The 23,195-nt window shown below is 44.2% G+C and overlaps 1 protein-coding gene and 1 long non-coding RNA gene across 2 annotated transcripts; both read right to left on the bottom strand.

The window, feature by feature from the left end:
* Positions 1 to 777: 777 nt before the first annotated feature.
* On the bottom strand, positions 778 to 12,891 carry LOC123481069 (zinc finger protein 250-like). Its single transcript, XM_045222713.1, has 7 exons — positions 12,460 to 12,891; positions 11,578 to 11,713; positions 10,658 to 11,155; positions 10,231 to 10,302; positions 4,437 to 4,498; positions 4,016 to 4,259; positions 778 to 1,001 (listed from the first exon to the last, which is right to left on the bottom strand). The coding sequence occupies exons 1-7, from the start codon at positions 12,466 to 12,468 to the stop codon at positions 778 to 780; spliced, it is 1,245 nt and encodes a 414-aa protein (XP_045078648.1). The 5' UTR covers positions 12,469 to 12,891.
* An 8,928-nt stretch (positions 12,892 to 21,819) lies between these two features.
* LOC123492010 lies at positions 21,820 to 22,608 on the bottom strand. The gene is made up of 3 exons (XR_006661582.1): positions 22,502 to 22,608; positions 22,134 to 22,286; positions 21,820 to 21,857 (listed from the first exon to the last, which is right to left on the bottom strand). It is a non-coding gene; the product is annotated as an uncharacterized LOC123492010 (long non-coding RNA).
* Between the last annotated feature and the right edge of the window lie 587 nt (positions 22,609 to 23,195).

Raw genomic sequence — 23,195 nt, 5'->3', positions numbered from 1 at the left:
TCTATTGTTTGATGGAATTTAGATCTCTGTCTATTCCAATGGTTCTCATTCTATTGTTAGGTGGAATTTAGATCTATGTCTATTCCAATGGTTCTCATTCTATTGTTAGGTGGAATTTAGATCTATGTCTATTCCAATGGTTCTCATTCTATTGTTAGGTGGAATTTAGATCTCTGTCTATTCCAATGGTTCTCATTCTATTGTTTGATGGAATTTAGATCTGTCTATTCCAATGGTTCTCATTCTATTGTTTGATGGAATTTAGATCTGTCTATTCCAATGGTTCTCATTCTATTGTTAGGTGGAATTTAGATCTGTCTATTCCAATGGTTCTCAGTCTATTGTTCTCCTGTCTGATGATGAAGTGTATCATTGTTTTTGTCCAGCTCACTAACATCCCCTATAGGAACACTAGGCTTATCATGTGTTATTGTCAAAGCCTCCTGGTTCTTCACTCCATCGCCCATCTCCTCTCCAGCATCAGTGGGTGTCCTGTCACTGTGGTGTGTCCGTTTAGTGAGCCCGTAGCTTCTGAGAGCGGACGTATCTCTTCCCACAGTAATCACAGCTGTATGGCCTCTCCCCTGTATGAACTCCTGTGGTGTATCCTGAGGTCTGACGCTCTAGAGAACCCTCTCCCACAGACCAGACACAGGTGAGGCTTCTCTCCACTGTGAGACTGCTGGTGCTCCCTCAGATGTCCTGATTGGGTGAAACTCTTCCCACACACAGAGCAGGAGTAAGGCTTCTCTCCAGTGTGTGTGAGGAGATGTCGTCTCATGGCTCCCTGGTGAGCGAACTTCTTGCCACAGTCGGGCAGGGGTACGGCTTCTCTCCCGTGTGGATTCTCATGTGGATCTGTAGTACTGAGAGCTTATAGCATTCTCTGCCACACACTGAGCAGCAGTGGGATATCTTAGTTTTCTGATTCTCCTGGTGTTCAGGATGTTCTGATGTAGGGGGACTCTCTTCGCTGTCTAAGCCACGGTTGGGGCTTTCTCCTGTGTGAATAACAGAGTGGGTTAGGTACTGAGGCAAGCAAGTCGACATTAATTCATGGTCTGTATCCCAAATGGTACCTTATTCCCTGTGAAGTGCATTCATTTTGTCCAGGACCCTGGTCACTATGTAGGAAATAGAATGCCATTTGGGACACATACTGGGTATTTTAGATCAGCGTTCTGCCTCCACTTACTATGTTGAACAGACCCCCAGTCACCGTTCTGCCTCCACTTACTATGTTGAACAGACCCCCAGTCACCGTTCTGCCTCCACTTACTATGTTGAACAGACCCCCAGTCACCGTTCTGCCTCCACTTACTATGTTGAACAGACCCCCAGTCACCGTTCTGCCTCCACTTACTATGTTGAACAGACCCCCAGTCACCTAAAGAACAGTCACCGTTCTGCCTCCACTTACTATGTTGAACAGACCCCCAGTCACCGTTCTGCCTCCACTTACTATGTTGAACAGACCCCCAGTCACCGTTCTGCCTCCACTTACTATGTTGAACAGACCCCCAGTCACCGTTCTGCCTCCACTTACTATGTTGAACAGACCCCCAGTCACCGTTCTGCCTCCACTTACTATGTTGAACAGTCCCCCAGTCACCTAAAGAACAGTCAGCGTTCTGCCTCCACTTACTATGTTGAACAGACCCCCAGTCACCGTTCTGCCTCCACTTACTATGTTGAACAGACCCCCAGTCACCGTTCTGCCTCCACTTACTATGTTGAACAGACCCCCAGTCACCTAAAGAACAGTCAGCGTTCTGCCTCCACTTACTATGTTGAACAGACCCCCAGTCACCGTTCTGCCTCCACTTACTATGTTGAACAGACCCCCAGTCACCGTTCTGCCTCCACTTACTATGTTGAACAGACCCCCAGTCACCTAAAGAACAGTCAGCGTTCTGCCTCCACTTACTATGTTGAACAGACCACCAGTCACCTAAAGAACAGTCAGCGTTCTGCCTCCACTTACTATGTTGAACAGACCCCCAGTCACCGTTCTGCCTCCACTTACTATGTTGAACAGACCCCCAGTCACCGTTCTGCCTCCACTTACTATGTTGAACAGACCCCCAGTCACCGTTCTGCCTCCACTTACTATGTTGAACAGACCCCCAGTCACCGTTCTGCCTCCACTTACTATGTTGAACAGACCCCCAGTCACCGTTCTGCCTCCACTTACTATGTTGAACAGACCCCCAGTCACCGTTCTGCCTCCACTTACTATGTTGAACAGACCCCCAGTCACCTAAAGAACAGTCACCGTTCTGCCTCCACTTACTATGTTGAACAGACCACCAGTCACCTAAAGAACAGTCACCGTTCTGCCTCCACTTACTATGTTGAACAGACCACCAGTCACCTAAAGAACAGTCAGCGTTCTGCCTCCACTTACTATGTTGAACAGACCCCCAGTCACCGTTCTGCCTCCACTTACTATGTTGAACAGACCACCAGTCACCTAAAGAACAGTCAGCGTTCTGCCTCCACTTACTATGTTGAACAGACCCCCAGTCACCGTTCTGCCTCCACTTACTATGTTGAACAGACCCCCAGTCAACTAAAGAACAGTCACCGTTCTGCCTCCACTTACTATGTTGAACAGACCCCCAGTCAACTAAAGAACAGTCAACGTTCTGCCTCCACTTACTATATTGAACAGACCCCCAGTCAACTAAAGAACAGTCAACGTTCTGCCTCCACTTACTATATTGAACAGTCCCCCAGTCACCTAAAGAACAGTCAGCGTTCTGCCTCCACTTACTATGTTGAACAGAATTCCAGTCAACTAAAGAACAGTCAGCGTTCTGCCTCCACTTACTATGTTGAACAGAACCCCAGTCAACTAAAGAACAGTCAGCGTTCTGCCTCCACTTACTATGTTGAACAGTCCCCCAGTCACCTAAAGAACAGTCAACGTTCTGCCTCCACTTACTATGTTGAACAGTCCCCCAGTCACCTAAAGAACAGTCAACGTTCTGCCTCCACTTACTATGTTGAACAGTCCCCCAGTCACCTAAAGAACAGTCAGCGTTCTGCCTCCACTTACTATGTTGAACAGAATCCCAGTCAACTAAAGAACAGTCAGCGTTCTGCCTCCACTTACTATATTGAACAGACCACCAGTCAACGTTCTGCCTCCACTTACTATGTTGAACAGTCCCCCAGTCACCTAAAGAACAGTCAACGTTCTGCCTCCACTTACTATGTTGAACAGTCCCCCAGTCACCTAAAGAACAGTCAGCGTTCTGCCTCCACTTACTATGTTGAACAGAATCCCAGTCAACTAAAGAACAGTCAGCGTTCTGCCTCCACTTACTATGTTGAACAGAACCCCGGTCAACTAAAGAACAGTCAACGTTCTGCCTCCACTTACTATGTTGAACAGTCCCCCAGTCACCTAAAGAACAGTCAACGTTCTGCCTCCACTTACTATGTTGAACAGTCCCCCAGTCACCTAAAGAACAGTCAGCGTTCTGCCTCCACTTACTATGTTGAACAGAATCCCAGTCAACTAAAGAACAGTCAGCGTTCTGCCTCCACTTACTATGTTGAACAGAACCCCGGTCAACTAAAGAACAGTCAGCGTTCTGCCTCCACTTACTATGTTGAACAGAACCCCGGTCAACTAAAGAACAGTCAGCGTTCTGCCTCCACTTACTATGTTGAACAGTCCCCCAGTCAACTAAAGAACAGTCAGCGTTCTGCCTCCACTTACTATGTTGAACAGAATTCCAGTCAACTAAAGAACAGTCAGCGTTCTGCCTCCACTTACTATGTTGAACAGAATTCCAGTCAACTAAAGAACAGTCAGCGTTCTGCCTCCACTTACTATGTTGAACAGATCCCCGGTCAACTAAAGAACAGTCAGCGTTCTGCCTCCACTTCCTATGTTGAACAGAATTCCAGTCAACTAAAGAACAGTCAGCGTTCTGCCTCCACTTACTATGTTGAACAGAATTCCAGTCAACTAAAGAACAGTCAGCGTTCTGCCTCCACTTACTATGTTGAACAGATCCCCGGTCAACTAAAGAACAGTCAGCGTTCTGCCTCCACTTCCTATGTTGAACAGAATCCCAGCCAAATTCTTCTCCTTCGGAATTGATGAAACCACCAACTTCCTCCTCCTCTTCCTCCTCTTCTACAATATGAGCGTTCATCCCAGGTGTTTGAGTGCTGTCCTCCTCATGGCTTCGATCAGGACCCTGGGACTCTATAGCTTTGGTGCTGGATTGGTCACCAGGATCCTACAGTGAAAACATAACAACATCATTAACCACGTTAGAACTCTATTTATAAACGCAATACAAGAAAGACTTCTATTCCATCCTTTCAAGACCTGAATAACTAAAACATCAGCTTTGAAGGTGGGGCACCTTTCTTATTTTTTATCATATGAAATGTTTGTCGTCATTTTCTCCCACCTTGTTGATGTGTGATGTAGGGGGACTTCCTTCACTACCAGAGCCATGGACAGGACTCTCTCCTGTGGAGATAGGTTGGTATTACTGGTTATAATGACACTACCAGAGCCATGGACAGGACTCTCTCCTGTGGAGATAGGTTGGTATTACTGGTTATAATGACACTACCAGAGCCATGGACAGGACTCTCTCCTGTGGAGATAGGTTGGTATTACTGGTTATAATGACACTACCAGAGCAATGGACAGGACTCTCTCCTGTGGAGATAGGTTGGTATTACTGGTTATAATGACACTACCAGAGCCATGGACAGGACTCTCTCCTGTGGAGATAGGTTGGTATTACTGGTTATAATGACACTACCAGAGCCATGGACAGGACTCTCTCCTGTGGAGATAGGTTGGTATTACTGGTTATAATGACACTACCAGAGCCATGGACAGGACTCTCTCCTGTGGAGATAGGTTGGTATTACTGGTTATAATGAACCGGTTAGTTGCCACATGCCAAACTTTATTAACCATTTAATCAAAACTTTGCATTTAACAAATTTACCAACGTCTTAAATTTTGTCTTCGCACTACTTTGTTCATTCAACTTTTTCACCCCGGACGCTTTATCTGGACATGGTTCTACAGGACCTCCACTAGCCCAAAAAGCTAAGTAGTAACATTAACACTGTGGCATCTAATTGCAGTCGCTGTACTCATCATTTAGAGGAGAACTAAAGCCTTATGGTGAGTATAGCCGAGTTGCAAGCCCAGCTTCAGACGCAATCGTTAGGCAAGGGCAATGTAAGTGTAGGAAAGGATGAAACAGCGTCTGTGCCACCAGTAAGTACAGATAGTAGTATAAATCCCCTCGCACAGTCCCCCGCAGACGGACAATTTTCTCAAGGCTTCTGGAAAGAAATGCTGTCGGCATGCTCAACCAGTGTCGCTCATTCAGCAGACAGAAACTTGCAACCGGTTCTTCCCACTAAGCAACGAGTTGGAGTCAGAGGCCGAGCCTTCTCAGGTCTCTCCTCCACCCGTTACCGGGTCTGAGCCGCCGAAGCCTCCCACTATTAGCTCTGACAAATTGAAAACCCTAGTCAACCCTTAGACTTTAAAATAATCATCCAGCGATCATGCACTGTTTTCCGAGGGGGCTTGGCTACCGACGTAAAGGCTAATCTGAAGAGGGTGCTGGCTAAGGCTAAAACTGGTGAATGTAGAGAGTATAGGTATATTGTTATCCACGATGTTAAGATGAAACAGTCAGAGGTCACAAAGCGCAACAGTCTCACAACTCAATCGCTGGTTGAAAACAGTTTTCTGCCTCTCCTAAAAGATACAATTTGTAGATAAGAGGGCCTCACCCACAAACAGGACCAAGCCTGGCCTGCTGAGGAGTGACGGACTCCATCCTAGCTGGAGGGGTGCGATCATCTTATCTATCAACATAGACAGGGCTCTAACTCCTCTAGCTCCACAATGAGATAGGGTGCAGGCCAGGCAGAAGCCTGTTAGCCAGCCTGACAGCTTAGTGGAGTCTACCGCTAGCACAGTCAGTGTGGTCAGCTTAGTTTTCCTCAATGAGACCAGGTCTGTGCCTCAATCTAGGTCGGGAAAATCTAAACATGGCGGTGTTCGCCTTAGCAATCTCACTGGAATAAGGACCTCCTCCATCCCGGTCATTTTTTAAAGAGACTGTGATAATACCTCACAACTCAAAATAGGACTACTTAATGTTAGATCACTCACTTCCAAGGCAGTCATAGTCAATTAACTAATTACTGATCATAACCTTGATTTGAATGGCCTAACTGAAACATGGTTTAAGCCTGATTAATTTACTGAGTTAAATGAGGCCTCTCCTCCAGGTTACACTAGTGACCATATCCCCCGCGCATTCCCGCAAAGGCGGAGGTGTTGCTAACATTTTTGACAGCAAATTTCAATTTATATAAAAAATATAAAAAATGCTGTTTCGTCTTGAGCTTCTAGTCATGAAATCTATGCAGCCTCCTGGGCCATATAGAGCATTCCTCACTGAGTTCCCTGAATTCCTATCGGACCTTGTAGTCATCGCAGAAAATATTCAAATTTCCGGTGACTTCAATATTCACATGGAGAAGTCCACAGACCCACTCGAAAAGGCATTCGGAGCCATCATCGACATCATGTCCAGCATGTCTCCGGACCTACGCATTACCACAGTCATACTCTGGATCTAGTTTTGTCCCGTATAATAAATATTGTGGATCTAAATGTTTTTCCTCATAATCCTGGACTATCGGACCACCATTTTATTAAGTTTGCAATCGCAACAAATAATCTGCTCAGACCCCAACCAAGGATTATCGCTATAAATTCTCGGACAACCCAAAGATTCCTAGATGCCCTTCCAGACTCCCTCCACCTACCTAAGGACGTCGGAGTACAAAAATCTATTAACCACCTAACCGAGGATCTAAATTTAACCTTGCGTAATACCCTAGATGCAGTCGCACTTCTAAAAACAAAAAAACATTTGTCACAAGAAATTAGCTCCCTGGTATACAGAATATACCTGAGCCCTGAAGCAAGCTTCCCGAATATTGGAACGGAAATGGCGCTCCACCAAACTGGAAGTCTTCCGACTAGCTTGGAAAGAAAGTACCGTGCAATATCGAAGAGCCCTCACTGCTGCTCCATCAGCCTACTTTTCCGACCTGATTGAGGAGAATAAAAACAAGCCAGAATGTATTTTTGATGCTGTCACAAAGCTAACTAAAAAGCAGCATTCCCCAAGAGAGGATGGCCTTCACTTCAGCAGTCATGAATTCATGAACTTCTTCTTTGACGAAAAGATCATGATCATTAGAATTACGGACTCCTCTTTGACTCTACGTATTTCTCCAAAACTCAGTTGTCCTGAGTCTGCACAGAACTGCCAAGACCTAAGATCAATGGAGACACTCGTGTTTCTTAATCCTGTATCTCTCGAAACATTCACGAAAATAGTAATGGTCTCTAAACCTTCCAGCTGCCTACTAGACCCTACTCCATCTAAACTACTGAAAGAGCTACTTCCTGTTCCCTATCCACTGGATGTGTACCAAACTCACTAAGAGTGGCCTCTCCTGAGAAAGCCAAACCTTGACCCAGAAAATTAAAAAACGATCAGCCTATATCGAATTTCCCATTCCTCTCAAATGTTTTTGAAAAAGCTGTTGCGCAGCAACTCACTGCCTTCCTGAACACAAATAATGTATACGAAAGTCTGGTTTTAGAACCATCATAGTACTGAGACTGCACTCGTGAAGGTGATAAATGACCTTTCAATGACATCAGACCAAGGCTCAGCATCTGTCCTCGTGCTCCTAGACCTTAGTGCCGCCTTTGACACCGTCGATCACCACATTCTTTTGGACAGATTGGAAACCCTAATTGGGCTACACGGACAAGTTCTTGCCTGGTTTAGATCGCATCTGTCGGAAAGATATCAGTTCGTCTCCGTGAATGGTTCCTCAAGGTTCCGTCTTAGGACCACTATTGTTTTCACTATATATATATATATATATATATATATATATATATATATATATTCTACCTCTTGGTGATATCATTCGGAAACACAATGTCAACTTTCACTGGGTTGGTATTATTGGTTATAATGAGACTACCAAAGCCATGGACAGGGCTCTCTCCTGTGGAGATAGGTTGGTATTACGGACTCTACTGTGGAGATAATTTGTGAGTAAAATAATTGGGTGGGTAAATAAGTCAACAGGTGATGTGCAGTGGGGAGAACAAGTATTTGATACACTGCCGATTTTGCAGGTTTTCCTACTTACAAAGCATGTAGAGGTCTGTAATTTTTATCATAGGTACACTTCAACTGTGAGAGACGGAATCTAAAACAAAAATCCAGAAAATCACATTGTATGATTTTTAAGTAATTAATTTGCATTTTATTGCATGACATAAGTATTTGATACATCAGAAAAGCAGAACTTAATATTTGGTACAGAAACCTTTGTTTGCAATTACAGAGATCATACGTTTCCTATAGGTCTTGACCAGGTTTGCACACACTGCAGCAGGGATTTTGGCCCACTCCTCCATACAGACCTTCTCCAGATCCTTCAGGTTTCGGGGCTGTCGCTGGGCAATACGGACTTTCAGCTCTCTCCAAAGATTTTCTATTGGGTTCAGGTCTGGAGACTGGCTAGGCCACTCCAGGACCTTGAGATGCTTCTTACGGAGCCACTCCTTAGTTGCCCTGGCTGTGTGTTTCGGGTCGTTGTTATGCTGGAAGACCCAGCCACGACCCATCTTCAATGTTCTTACTGAGGGAAGGAGGTTGTTGGCCAAGATCTCGCTATACATGGCCCCATCCATCCTCCCCTCAATACGGTGCAGTCGTCCTGTCCGCTTTGCAGAAAAGCATCCCCAAAGAATGATGTTTCCACCTCCATGCTTCACGGTTGGGATGGTGTTCTTGGGGTTGTACTCATCCTTCTTCTTCCTCCAAACACGGCGAGTGGAGTTTAGACCAAAAAGCTCTATTTTTGTCTCATCAGACCACATGACCTTCTCCCATTCCTCCTCTGGATCATCCAGATGGTCATTGGCAAACTTCAGATGGGCCTGGACATGCGCTGGCTTGAGCAGGGGGACCTTACTAATGGTTTTCTTTGAGACTGTGGTCCCAGCTCTCTTCAGGTCATTGACCAGGTCCTGCCGTGTAGTTCTGGGCTGATCCCTCACCTTCCTCATGATCATTGATGCCCCACGAGGTGAGATCTTGCATGGAGCCCCAGACTGAGGGTGATTGACCGTCATCTTGAACTTCTTCCATTTTCTAATAATTGCGCCAACAGTTGTTGCCTTCTCACCAAGCTGCTTGCCTATTGTCCTGTAGCCCATCCCAGCCTTGTGCAGGTCTACAATTTTATCCCTGATGTCCTTAGACAGCTCTCTGGTCTTGGCCATTGTGGAGAGGTTGGAGTCTGTTTGATTGAGTGTGTGGACAGGTGTCTTTTATACAGGTAATGAGTTCAAACAGGTGCAGTTAATACAGGTAATGAGTGGAGAACAGGAGGGCTTCTTAAAGAAAAACTAACAGGTCTGTGAGAGCCGGAATTCTTACTGGTTGGTAGGTGATCAAATACTTATGTCATGCAATACAATGCAAATTAATTACTTAAAAATCATACAATGAGATTTTCTGGATTTTTGTTTTAGATTCTGTCTCTCACAGTTGAAGTGTGCCTATGATAAAAAATTACAGACCTCTACATGCTTTGTAAGTAGGAAAACCTGCAAAATCGGCAGTGTATCAAATACTTCTTCTCCCCACTGTAGGTTGTGTCCTAAATGGTACCCTATTCCCCACTGGTCAAAGGGAATAGTGGTGTCAGTCTCCCGAGTGGCGCAGTGGTCTAAGGCACTGCATCGCAGTGCTAGCTGTGCCACTAGAGATCCTGGTTCGAATCCAGGCTCTGTCGTAGCCGGCGCGACCGGGGAGACCCATGGGGGCGGCGCACAATTGGCTCAGCGTCGTCCAGGGTAGGGGAGGGAATGACCGGCAGGGATGTAGCTCAGTTGGTAGAGCATGGCGTTTGCAACGCCAGGGATGTGGGTTCGATTCCCATGGGGGGCCAGTATAATTTTTTTTTATGTATGCACTCACTAACTGTAAGTCGCTCTGGATAAGAGCGTCTGCTAAATGACTAAAATGTAAAATGTAAATGAATAGTGTGGCAGTTGGAACGCATCATCGACACAATTGATTGAAGAAGTGTCACCATTCTGCCTCTACTTACTGAGATCAGGGAAACGCCAGCCAACTTCCTCTCCTTCAGCAACCTCCTCTTCTTTCTCCTCCTTCACTTTCACTGGCAGGGAGAGAGAAAGACAAAGCATTCGTTTGTTCATTTATTCAACTGACACAGCTATTGATGGATAGGTATCTTTAGTTTTTTCCTAATCATCCATCATCATCATCATCATCATCATCAGATCGGGCCATGTGGTCAGGAAAACCTCCTGGGGACAGTTTCCCGGACACAGAATAGGCCTAGTCCTGGACTAACAAGCATTCTCAATTCTCCATTAAAAGCTCTTATTAACCCAGGTCTAGGCTCACTTTGTGTTCGGGACACCCCCAGCCCCCAGTCCTTTATGCATTGTTTATTATTAATACATTCCCTTCCTATTCACCCTGGATAGTAGCTGCCCTCTCCACCTCACCTCCACCACCCCCACCTTGTGTCCTCTGGTGAGTCAGCTTGTGAGCCCGGAGATTCTTTGACCTGATGTAGCTCTTGCCACACTCGGCACAGCGGTAGGGCCTTTCTCCTGTGTGAACTCTGTGGTGTATCTTCAGATCTTCTGCTCTGATGTACTGTTTCTGACAGATCAGACAGTGGTGCTTCTCTCCGGAGTGAGACTGCTGGTGCTCTTTCAGATGACCTGATTGGGTGAAACTCTTCCCACACACTGAGCAGGAGTAAGGCTTCTCTCCAGTGTGTGTGAGGTGGTGTCGTCTCATGGCTCCCAGGTGAGCGAACTTCTTGCCACAGTCGGGGCAGGGGTACGGCTTCTCTCCCGTGTGGATTCTCATGTGGATCTGGAGTATGGATAACTTTTGGCAGTGTCTTCCACACACTGGACAGGTGTGAAATGTATTGGGTTTCTGCTGATTCTCCTGGTGCTGTTTAGCTACTCCTGATGGAGGTTGTCTCTCTCCTGTGTGAATGATAGCACTAATGGGTTATAACAGTTTTATTGGTGGAAATAAATTAACTCAAAAACACAGAATGATACTGTATGTTGTTAACAACACATCTGGGTTAGATCAGTGTTTCTCAATCCTGGTCCCAGGGACCCAAAGGGGTGCACATCTTATTTTTTGTTGTTGTTGCCCTAGCACTAAAACACCTGATTCAAATCACGGGTTGATGATGAGTTGAATGAAGTGTTTGAGTGCTAGGGCAAAAACTCAAACGTGCACCCCTCTGAGTACCCAGGACCAGGATTGAGAAACACTGGGCTAGATGATGAACATAAATAATTCAACGATAAGTCATGTTCTTTTAGATCACCATTCTGTCCCAAACATTCCAATTCCAAACATTCCAATTCCAAACATTCCAACAATTCCAACTTACTAAAAAGAGAATCCCAGTCAACTTTAAGCAGCTTGGGACCCTGCAGTGTTCTCTGGTTCCTGCCAGGATCTGGTGACCGTCTGGGTTTAGGTCGAGTGGGACAGGAGATAGACAGGCTGGGTCTGCCATCACCATCCTAAAATAAATTTTTACATTACATTTTAGTAATTTAGCAGACACTCTAATCCAGAGCGATATACAGGAGCAATTAGGGTTAAGGTCCTTGCTCAAGGGCACATCGGCAGATTTTTCACCTAGTCGGCTAGGGGATTCAAACCAGTGACCTTTCAGTTACTGTCCCAATGCTCGTAACCGCTAGGCTATCTGCCACAGATACAATAATTAAACATTAGAGGGATCATGTCTGATTTAAACTACAATGCATTATTATACTACTACGGCCATGAGTTTTACCCTGACAATGTATTATTATACTACTACGGCCATGAGTTTTACCCTGACAATGTATTATTATACTACTACGGCCATGAGTTTTACCCTGACAATGTATGCGTCCCGAATGCCTATTTAGTGCAATCCTTCAGTCCTATGGGCCCTGGTCAAAAGTATTGATCTGATCAGGAAACGCTCCACAGGGCCTAGAGTGCTCCTGGCCAGGTCACGTGGTCTTTAGTCAGGGGATAAATCTGCGGCCTATAATATGAATCTGACAGACAACTAAAGATTACGTTACACTGCATGACATTTACTAACATGACCTACTGTACTGGAGTATAACGATCATTAGATGGAACAATAACTTAGGAGTCAACTGACAGCTTGCCTTGATATTATACGATAACTAGCCACTAACATTTGGTATGACAACAAACCATGGCGTTAGCTAGCTACCTAGCGAACGTTTGTTACTAGCTTTCTCACCTCATCCATTGTGAATCGACCCAACAGTTCTTCAGGAGACTTTGGGGTTTGGAGAAATTGCCACTGAAACCCACTGTCACCTCAGAACGGGGTCGGCTCAGTTGTCGTGAAAATATTACAGCTAACTTGCTAGCTAGCTAACGTTAGCTAAACAAGCTAAGTTACCAATGTTGTTTTGTGCCTCTTCGCGTCTAGCTCGTTAGAATTACATAATGTTTTTTGACAGACGGGCGAATGTCTATGCCAATCACAACCGTATCAGAAATGGCATATCGACATATTGTATCAGTATTTTGAAGTGAAGTAGCTAGCCGAGCTAGCTAACTAGCGCCTGCATCCGCCTACTTCCGGGATAGACTCTTCTTCGGTCAGTGAGCAGCTTTTGGAGGAGAAAGGCAGGAAACGGGAGGGAGGGGGTCAACTGCCTGGTAAACTGCCATAGACCCTAGTGACATTAATTCTAATATAATTGATTCATACATCTAGGGAAAATAGCTTGTTTTTAAGGCGTATTTATTCAATCATGACATGTATTGTGCCTAGACATCAGTGAGTGGTATTTCATGTGTTGGCTACAACCCCACCGAGTTTATTATTAGCACCACCAGAACTTGGACAAATACAAATATGATAAAAACGTGAAGGGATTTAACATATTTGCATGATTGAGATGTATTGTGGGGATCTATTTTCTTATAATTAGATGTGATGCCTAGCTTAAAAATAATACATTAATGATTAAACATAATAGGTTTGTGCTGTACTGATATAGATTGTTTAACATAACAAGCTGTGATTAATGTGAGGAAACGTTAGGGGGTAGGCTGAGATAGACTTGTGACTCACACACACACACTGCCTCTTTGTTGTTAAACTGCTCAAGGACATGTGTAGACAAGTTGTAGAAACAACTAACGCCTGGCAACAGGGATGCGCCAAGGGGCTGGGACCAGCCTGTGCGCCATCGATAGGTTGGGTAAGTTTAAACCACACCCAGCCTCTACTCTGACAGGCCCAGCCTGGAGCAGGAACTATCTCTGTCAGAGTATTAAAGAAGAACCTTGGGTTGAAAAAGTTAGTTCTCTGTCTGCCCTGCGTGGTGTTTCCAGTGAGCCGTATATACGAACATCATATTTACCATTGAAGTGTTTTGCATTAATTAAAATACTAGTATATCTTAAAATACGTGTGTTCACCTCTTTTGTTCCAATACCAGATTCGAATTGACGCAACTTGACAGTATACAATAAAGAACAGAATAATTACAGAATCTCTTCAGTCAGGTTCTTCAAACAGAATTAATGTGAAGAACATTTTTATTGTAATTCAAAGGAACGTTCATGGTCAGTAGACGGGTTGTTTAGCAACTAAACCAATGAGTCCACAACTGGGGCAAAACAGGCAGGGTTGGCTTAGACTGTTGACAACATGTAAACTACATTTATTCTCCAAATGTTTATTGAAAACATAAATACATTTGCACAATGAGCACTTTTTGTCTCAAATACATCGTTACAGTTGTTGGTTAGAAAAAGTTAGTTCTCTGTCTGCCCTGCGTGGTGTTTCAGTGAGCCCGTATATACGAACATCATATTTACCATTGAAGTGTTTTGCATTAATTAAAATACTAGTATATCTTAAAAGACGTGTGTTCACCTCTTTTGTTCAAATACCAGATTCGAATTGACGCAACTTGACAATTGGTGACCAACGACGTGATCTGGTAGAGGGACTTCGCTGGGTATTGTCCGGCCGATTGGACATCGCTGTCGTTGGACGGTGTGTTTCACAAAGAGTCCGGACAACTAAAAACAGGTAAGCAGACACCTATTGTTATATAACTAAAGTTCTGCACATTGGCTTTATCCAAATTAATTTTGTGAAACACCTGTTTGATGTAAGTGAACTAAATTATGAATTATTATACAAATTATTATGAGTAGATAAGCACCATATTGTGACATGCAAACCTGTGGTGAATGTGATGTTAAACCATGGTACCATAGAGTATTGTTCTACCGGCGAGGTCCGTAACTACGAGGGTACGGCTAGGTTCGGGAAATTTTAGATAATATAGGGAATAATTGAATTAGTAATTGGTATCGGCAAGGTCCGTAACTACGAGGGTACGGCTAGGTTCGAGGAATTACACCGGCAAGGTCAGTAACTACGAGGGTACGGCTAGGTTCGAGGAATTACACCGGTAAGGTCCGTAACTACGAGGGTACGGCTAGGTTCGGCTGAGTATTTGGTAGATAGGAATAGTAGGCGAGGTTGGAAGGAGTAATAGTAAATTGGGAATATAAAGGTAAAAATAATGAATAACTAGTATGACTAAACTGAAACGTTTGAACTGATATAACTGAACTGTAACGTTTGATGTTTGACATAGCATAATACTGGTTTTAAATAATTAAGTTGAAGCAATTTGGTTTATTATTTAATTTAACGTTTGATGTTTGACCCTGCAAAATACTGGTTAAATAATTAGACTGAAATAATTTGGTTTATCGTTGAAATATAAATATGCACCGACTTTAACTAATTAGGTGGGAATAATTTGATTTAAATAAATAGACTAACGTACTTTAAATAACGGACAAATATTACGTTAAAACGAAAAACAGACAAAACCTGTTCCGAGTGGAAACAGGAGGAGAACCGCGTGCGGGGTACATTTAAAGAAGCAGTGAGAGAGAGAGAGAGTAGGAGGGGGCCAGTACCCACTGATAGCCTTACCTAATCTATTGGCGGGGAATAGAAAGGGGCCCCAGCAACCTTAGATGTATACAGTAATAATAATAATATGCCATTTAGCAGACAGGCCATGAACACAGAGGACGTGGCCAGAGCGGTAGAAGGAATGACCCACCCCAAAACAGGAATAGTAAGGTTTGGGCTGCCGTTAGAGGGCAGTGGGTTTCAGGGGATGCCCAGAGGACACTTTTGCCATGGGCCGATCACAGAGAGTATGTTGGGAAAATAACTGAATTGTGTAATAGCCTCAGAGAGACATGCAATCCATCATGAGCAGAATAACAGACAGGACAGAGCCAAGAAAGAGCAGAAAGGAGCAGAGTACCTAATGGCCACTCTTGGGGAAATAGTGGGTATAAGGCAGGGAAAAGTGAAGGCTACAGCGGGGGAGGTCGGTGCTTCAACTGTAACAAAGGAGGGCATTTCGCCAGAGAGTGTGAGGCCCCATGCAGATACTGTGGTAAGACAGGCCATAACTCTTTTCAATGCAGACCCAGGGGATGAGGAAAGAAAGAAAAGAGAGAGAAGCCTAACAGACATCTATTTCCCAGCTTTGAGCGTGAGGAAGAGGAAGAGGAAGAGAAGGCGTGACTAGTCCTTGAGGGAGAAAGAGTAGAACCCTTTGATCCAAATTGTGAGGTGTTTGAATTGGCTACTATTGACTTAGCACTTCAACAGGAACAATAGAAGGGGAGACAGATTTTCCTAGGGGGTTGATCAAATAATTGATAATGGATCATTTGAGATGAGATCACATGTAGCAGATTTAGGGTAATCAATTAAATAATCATTGTATACTCGAGGAATTTTGAGTGGTTTTAGGGATTAGTTATGAGGAATTAGATTGATATAAACAATTATTGATGGGTTAGGACTGGGGATATCTGTATCATGTTTTGTGTGTACTACCATCTTTAGATTACTGATGGTAATTGAAGGTTAACAAAATGTATAACCAGGAGAAAGAGATTAGCTCATCTCATTGGAATGTTGCCCAGGGCTAGGGGGAGCAGTAGTGAAGTTAGGCAGTATTTAGGTCATAAAAGTGAGCTACCAAATTAAGTGGGGCCTGGCTATTTGTGGTTGTTGTTTTTCAAATTGGGTTTTTCAAATAAAAAACAACACACCTAGTATGATGGTTATAAAGGGTTGTTATGTTAAATTTAGGGGGTTTGTGTTAGGTTTTAAAGATTTAAGTATGGATCTGTCATGTCCAACCATTAGTCTTCAGGTCAAGCCCGGGAGAGCCGGGGTAGAACAGAGTTTGAACTAAACATGAGTGTTTTTACAAGATAAGGGATTGATTGATTGGATTACTATTGATTCTGAACTGAATGAAAGTCGAATTTAGCTGCCATAAAAGACAAAGGAAGTGGGAGGAGCAATAAATAAGCAAGGGACAGTCTAAAAAAATCAAAAAATAAGGGTTAGGGACGTAGCCAATGGGTGGGGTACATGTCAATAAGCAAATTGGGATTATAAAATCCCATTGTATTCGTGTTCGACCCCCACGGCGGATTGTTCCTAGACTCAAGTGTTTAAAAACACTTGGGGACGGGGATATGAGACCGGGCGGGACTGAACATCCAGATGGGGGGTAAAGAGAAACAAAGACATCACCAACTATCAATTGGAGATAGTAGTAATGTGATGGACTTAAGTTCGGAAGCACAGGAGAGAATTCTGAACCTTACAGCCCCTGTAACCGATGTGTGGTGGGCGTGTGCCAGTAAAGGCAGTATAAGGCAGAGAATTCCAAAGAGGTGGCTAGATACGTGCGCCCTGGTCCTTCTGGTTCAGCTAGTTAGAATTAGTCACCAGGAACCAAGGATTAAACAGATGTAGGAGGAGTTTTAACAAGAAGGAGAATAGCCCTATTTAGATGGATGCGATTGGGATACCAAGGGGGGTATCGGATGGATACCGAGCCACGAAACAATTAGGGGAAGGGTTTACTACCACGTTCTTTTGGTGGGTGACAGGCAAAATTGTGGATTGGATTCATTATATCTGTTACGACCAAAAAACGATTTATTGGCTAGACTAGGGATGCAGCAAAAGGGATCTTTGAACAATTATCCGCCATCTCACTCCTATGACTTAGTAAAAAGAGGTTGGCTCTAGATCAGGCAGAAAGGGGTGGTGTCTATAGAATGGTAAGCCATTGTTGTACGTTTATCCCTAACAATACCAGTCCTGACGGGAGTATCTCTAAAGCCAATGTTGGTTTAGATAAACTATCAGCTGAAATGAAGAGCATGGCTGGAATGGAGGGAAACGGACTGTTCTCCTGGTTGGGGGAGTGGTTTGGTAAGTATGCTTCACTGGTGGTTACTGGATTTCTGACCCTAGTGGTTGTGTTTCTAATATTAATGTGCTGTGCTGCCTGTGTAATTCCTTGTTTGAGAAAGTCTGTTACAGATGTCGTGCATACGGCTGGTATGATGCCCCTCCTAGGGGCTCAAGAAGGAGATGCAGACACTGAGATGAAGCTGACTGAGGATGACCCTTGGTTTGCTATTGGTGAGGTGGTGGAGTGACACCCTAGTGGGTGTCTAAAGGGGGAATCAAAATTCCCTGTTTGTCTTTTTATGTTTTATAAATCCATTTTAACTATTGTGAATGTTTGTCTTTCCTTATGTGAAGGTTTGAAGTTCCTGGGTGGCTGGTAGCCAACCTAGTACAAGTTAGGTGTAGATGGAAGGACTGAAGGCCTTTTTATTATCATTATTGCCTATTTATAAAAGTGTGATACTTTTTGTTTGTATTGTATTTTAATGAGTGACACCCTAGTGGGTGTCAAAAGGGGGAATCCTAAATTTCCCTGAAATTTCTTCTTTTGGGTTCACACCCAGCGGGTGTGAAAAGGGGGATTGTGGGGATCTATTTTCTTATAATTAGATGTGATGCCTAGCTTAAAAATAATACATTAATGATTAAACATAATAGGTTTGTGCTGTACTGATATAGATTGTTTAACATAACAAGCTGTGATTAATGTGAGGAACCGTTAGGGGGTAGGCTGAGATAGACTTGTGACTCACACACACACACACACTGCCTCTTTGTTAAACTGCTCAAGGACGTGTGTACTGCTACAATGAAGAAGTGCTGACTTTCTAGACAAGTTGCAGAAACAACTAACGCCTGGCAACAGGGATGCGCCAAGGGGCTGGGACCAGCCTGTGCGCCATCGATAGGTTGGGTAAGTTTAAACCACACCCAGCCTCTACTCTGACAGGCCCAGCCTGGAGCAGGAACTATCTCTGTCAGAGTATTAAAGAAGAACCTTGGGTTGAAAAAGTTAGTTCTCTGTCTGCCCTGCGTGGTGTTTCAGTGAGCCCGTATATACGAACATCATATTTACCATTGAAGTGTTTTGCATTAATTAAAATACTAGTATATCTTAAAATACGTGTGTTCATCTCTTTTGTTCCAATACCAGATTCGAATTGACGCAACTTGACAGTATACAATAAAGAACAGAATAATTACAGAATCTCTTCAGTCAGGTTCTTCAAACAGAATTAATGTGAAGAACATTTTTATTGTAATTCAAAGGAACGTTCATGGTCAGTAGACGGGTTGTTTAGCAACTAAACCAATGAGTCCACAACTGGGGCAAAACAGGCAGGGTTGGCTTAGACTGTTGACAACATGTAAACTACATTTATTCTCCAAATGTTTATTGAAAACATAAATACATTTGCACAATGAGCACTTGTTTGTCTCTCAAATACATCGTTACAGTTGTTGGTTAGCTAGCTAGTGGATTTTAGCCATATTGGCATAGATGAGACATGGGTCAAAACAAGACATGGTTTCAAGACCAAGATAAAACTAGCTGAAATGAATGAGCTACGATTTCCCACACGGCAGCTTCTTGTCATTGTCGCTTGCTATATGACGTTCAGAATCATAACAACACATGGCGTTCTGCCCCATCATGTTTGTGACTATCAGGCAAGCCTTCTATAGACTATATATACACAAAAAGTATGTGGACACCCCTTCAAATTAGTGGATTCGGCTATTTCAGCCACACCCGTTGCTGACAGGTGTATAAAATCGAGCACACAGCCATGCAATCTCCATAAACAAACATGGCAGTAGAATGGCCTTACTGAAAAGCTCAGTGACTTTCAACGTGGCACAGTCATAGGATGCCACCTTTCCAACAAGTCAGTTTATCACATTTCTGCCCTGCTAGAGCTGCCCCGGTCAACTGTAAGTGCTGTTATTGTGAAGTGGAAACGTCTTGGAGCAACAACGGCTCAGCTGTGAAGTGGTAGGCCACACAAGCTCACAGAACAGGACCGCAGAGTGCTGAAGCGCGTAGCGCGTAAAAATCGTCTCTCCTCGGTTGCAACACTCACTACCGAGTTCCAAACTGCATCTGGAAGCAACATCGCACAAGATCTGTTAGTCGGGAGCTTCATGAAATGGGTTTCCATGTGCCCGACGGACAAATCTAGGTTGGGCAGATGCCAGGAGAACGCTACCTGCCCCAATGCATAGTGCCAACTGTAATGTTTGGTGGAGGAGGAATAATGGTCTGGGGCTCTTTTTCATAGTTTGGCCTAGGCCCCTTAGTTCCAGTGAAGGGAAATCTTAATGCTACAGCATACAATTATATTTTACACAATTCTGTGCTTCCAACTTTGTGGCAACAGTTTGGGGAAGGCCTTTTCCTGTTTCAGGATGACAATGCCCCCGGGCACAAAGTGAGGTCCATACAGAAATGGTTTGTTGAGATCAGTGTGGAAGAACTTGACTGGCCTGCACAGAGCTCTGCCCTCAACCCCATCGAACACCTTTGGGATGAATTGGAACGCCGACTGCGAGCCAGGCCTAATCGCCCAACATCAGTGCCCGACCTCACTAATGCTCTTGTGGCTGAATGGAAGCAAGTCCCCGCAGCAATGTTCCAACATCTAGTGGAAAGCCTTCCCAAAAGAGTATGAGGCTGTTATAGAGGCAAAGGGGGGGGACCAACTCCATATTAATGCCCATGATTTTAGAATGAGATGTTGGACGAGCAGGTGTCCACATACTTTTGGTCATGTAGTGTATGTTTTAGCTCAAACTCAATTTCTCGACACTAATCATTTAGTCTCTCAGACTTTGCTGCCCTCCTCTGGTAGAATTTAGAACTACAGTAAGTCCATTCTATTGGTTCTTGGTCTACAGATAATCATCGCAAAGACTCTTGCTGAATCACAAATGACACCCTATTCCCTATGTAGTGCACTAGTTTTGATCAGGGCCCGGTATTTAGGGACTAGGGTGCCATTTAGACATGAAAAATCCTATGTGGAAGGCTAGCCCTGGTTTTGGTCCTCCTATCCTAATGTGGAAGGCTAGCCCTGGTTTTGGTCCTCCTATCCTAATGTGGAAGGCTAGCCCTGGTTTTGGTCCTCCTATCCTAATGTGGAAGGCTAGCCCTGGTTTTGGTCCTCCCTGCTGGCATCAACTCCAGAGGCAGCCTCCCTCTCCTCTTCATCACTGATACTAATAGAATCCTCTTCACTCTTCACCCCTGCAGCCAGGTCCTCCCCTGTCCCAGGCCCAGGGTCTGGTAGTGAGCTGCTGTGACATTTCCTCTGATGGGCTCGGAGGTTCTGGGTTCGTACGTAGCTCTTCCCACACTCCTCACAGCTGTACGGTCTCTCTCCAGTGTGGGTCCTGAATCAATCAATAACATCAACAAAATGACTGAATCAGTCAGTCAGTCGATCAAAATGTATTTAATAAAAGCCCTTTTAACATCAGTAGTTGTTCTCAAAGTGCTTTACCTGAAGTGAGCGACGAGGGCCGTAGCTTTGAGAAGCTCCTCCAGCAGACGGAACAGTCATGCTTCTCCTCGCTGTAATAACAATAAATACATTCTATGTGTAGAGCGCGCTTTTTTATTACACACAGAAATCACAAAGGTTGCGTTTACACAGGCGGCCTAATTCTGATCTTTTGCCCAATTATTGCCCAACGAGCTGGGCCATGTTCACACCGCTTCTCAGAGTAGGAGTGCTGATCTGGGATCAGTTTGGCCATTTAGATCAAAATGAATAAGATTATAATCGGCACTTCCACTCTGAGAAGCTTTGTGGCCCAGATCTGATGCACATCAGCAACAGCTGTAGAAATGCTTTAAAAAAGGGCTAAAAGCTATTTAGCCCCCAAAATATGTGTATGACTAATACTGCAAGATAAGCAGAGTAAAAAGGAGCCAGCAAAGACTAAACAGCAAAACGCTAAACTTAACATAGAACCAACCTGTGTGATCGCTCGTGTTCTCTCAGTCGCCCTATCTGGGTGTAGCTCCGCCCACACACAGAGCAGGAATAAGGTTTCTCTCCGGTGTGCGTCAGCAGGTGTCTCTTCATAGCCCCCGAGTGAGCGAACGTCTTCCCCACAGTCGGGGCAGGGTAAGGTTTTTCTCCCGTGTGCACTTTCTGGTGGTCGCGGAGGGCTGTTCTTTCACGGAACTGTTTCCCACACACGGAGCAAGGGTACGGCTTCTCTCCCGTGTGGATCTTCATGTGCTTTTGTAGAGCTGATAGCTTCTTACAGTCTCTTCCACATTCTGGGCAGCAGTGGGACTTCCCTGGCTTCGCTGTCAGATCGGTGGTCGGAACTCTCTCCTGTCAAGTCAGATTTGCAGTATTTAGGCTTTGTCCCAAATGGCACCTATTCCTATGTAGTGCACTAGGGCCCATATGGTCTGGTCAAAAGTAGTGCACTGCAAAGGTAATAGGGTGCCATTTGGAACACAAACCTAAAGTGAATTTTACATGGTTCACAACAACACTCCTTAAATCATTGAAAAGGAATCAAAGAACGCATAAAATGGGGAAAAGGTCATGTGGAATTCCATATTAGAACTCATCATTTAATAGGAACTCTGTGGAGACAACAACCTGTGTGTCTCTTCTGGTGTCGCCGTAGGTTAGAGATGTTGGCAAAGTCTTTCCCACATTTGAAGCAGTGGTGAGACTTGGACTTTGTGTTGTTGTGGTTGTCCTGGTGTTGTTCAGGTTCTCCTGATGTAGAGGGATGGCTGACACTCTGTCCTGTGTTGATGAAACAGTATGGGTTAGATTACGAGTGAAAAATCAACTGTAATTTAAGGTTTATTTGAACATCATGGTACAGACATAGAAACAGACATAACATGTGATGTCATACAATACATAAAACACAGATGAAAAGATCTGACCTGACTAGAATATACCGTATGTGGACAGAGCATCATCAAAATTCAAACTGTCAACATTCTATCACTTACTGATACGATGGCGATCCCAACCGATTTCTTCTCCGTCTGAATTGATCAGACCACCAACTTCCTCATCATAATCATCTTCTTCTTGATCTTCAACTTGGTTCTCAAACATTTCCAAACCGACTTCGGGCCCTGCAATGCTGAAGATCCAGGACCCGATGGCTCTTCTTCCAGAATGGAGGCGTCGTCACTTACCTGTAGTCTATCTCCAGCGTGGCTTTTTCTGTGTCTCAGGAGACTACCAGACTGAGAGAAGCTCATCCCACAGTCAGGGTGAGGGCAGGGGTAGGGTTTCTCTCCAGTGTGGGTCCTCTCATGTCTGTCCAACTTTCCCTTCCGGGAGAACAGCTTCCCGCACACAGAGCAGCTGAACGGTTTCTCTCCTGAGTTAGAACAAACATATTTAAGTGTCCATCTCCACAATATTACAGCAATTGGCGATACTAGCGCTGACTTACAATGACTGTGATAAGTGGTTGTCTTACAGTGCCTTGCAAAAGTATTCATCCCCCTTGGCGTTTTTTTCCTATTTTGTTGCATTACAACCTGTAATTTAAATGAATTTTTATTTGGATTTCATGTCATGGACATGAATTGGTGAAGTGAAATGGAAAAAAATTACTTGTTTCAGAAAATTCTAAAAATAAATAACGGAAAAGTGGATGCGTGCATATGTATTCACCCCCTTTTGCTATGA

Source organism: Coregonus clupeaformis, chromosome 1 (assembly GCF_020615455.1).
Source record: "Coregonus clupeaformis isolate EN_2021a chromosome 1, ASM2061545v1, whole genome shotgun sequence".
Taxonomy (NCBI): domain Eukaryota; kingdom Metazoa; phylum Chordata; class Actinopteri; order Salmoniformes; family Salmonidae; genus Coregonus; species Coregonus clupeaformis.
This window is presented reverse-complemented; position numbering and strand designations above follow the sequence as displayed.

Excerpts from the sequence above, each read along its gene's own strand:
- LOC123481069 (XM_045222713.1), bottom strand. Across the intron at positions 4,260-4,436 it reads CTACATCACACATCAACAAG|GATCCTGGTGACCAATCCAG; the intron begins GTGGGAGAAAAT and ends TTTTCACTGTAG. Across the intron at positions 1,002-4,015 it reads CCGGGGATCTGTTCAACATA|GAGAAAGCCCCAACCGTGGC; the intron begins GTAAGTGGAGGC and ends TTATTCACACAG.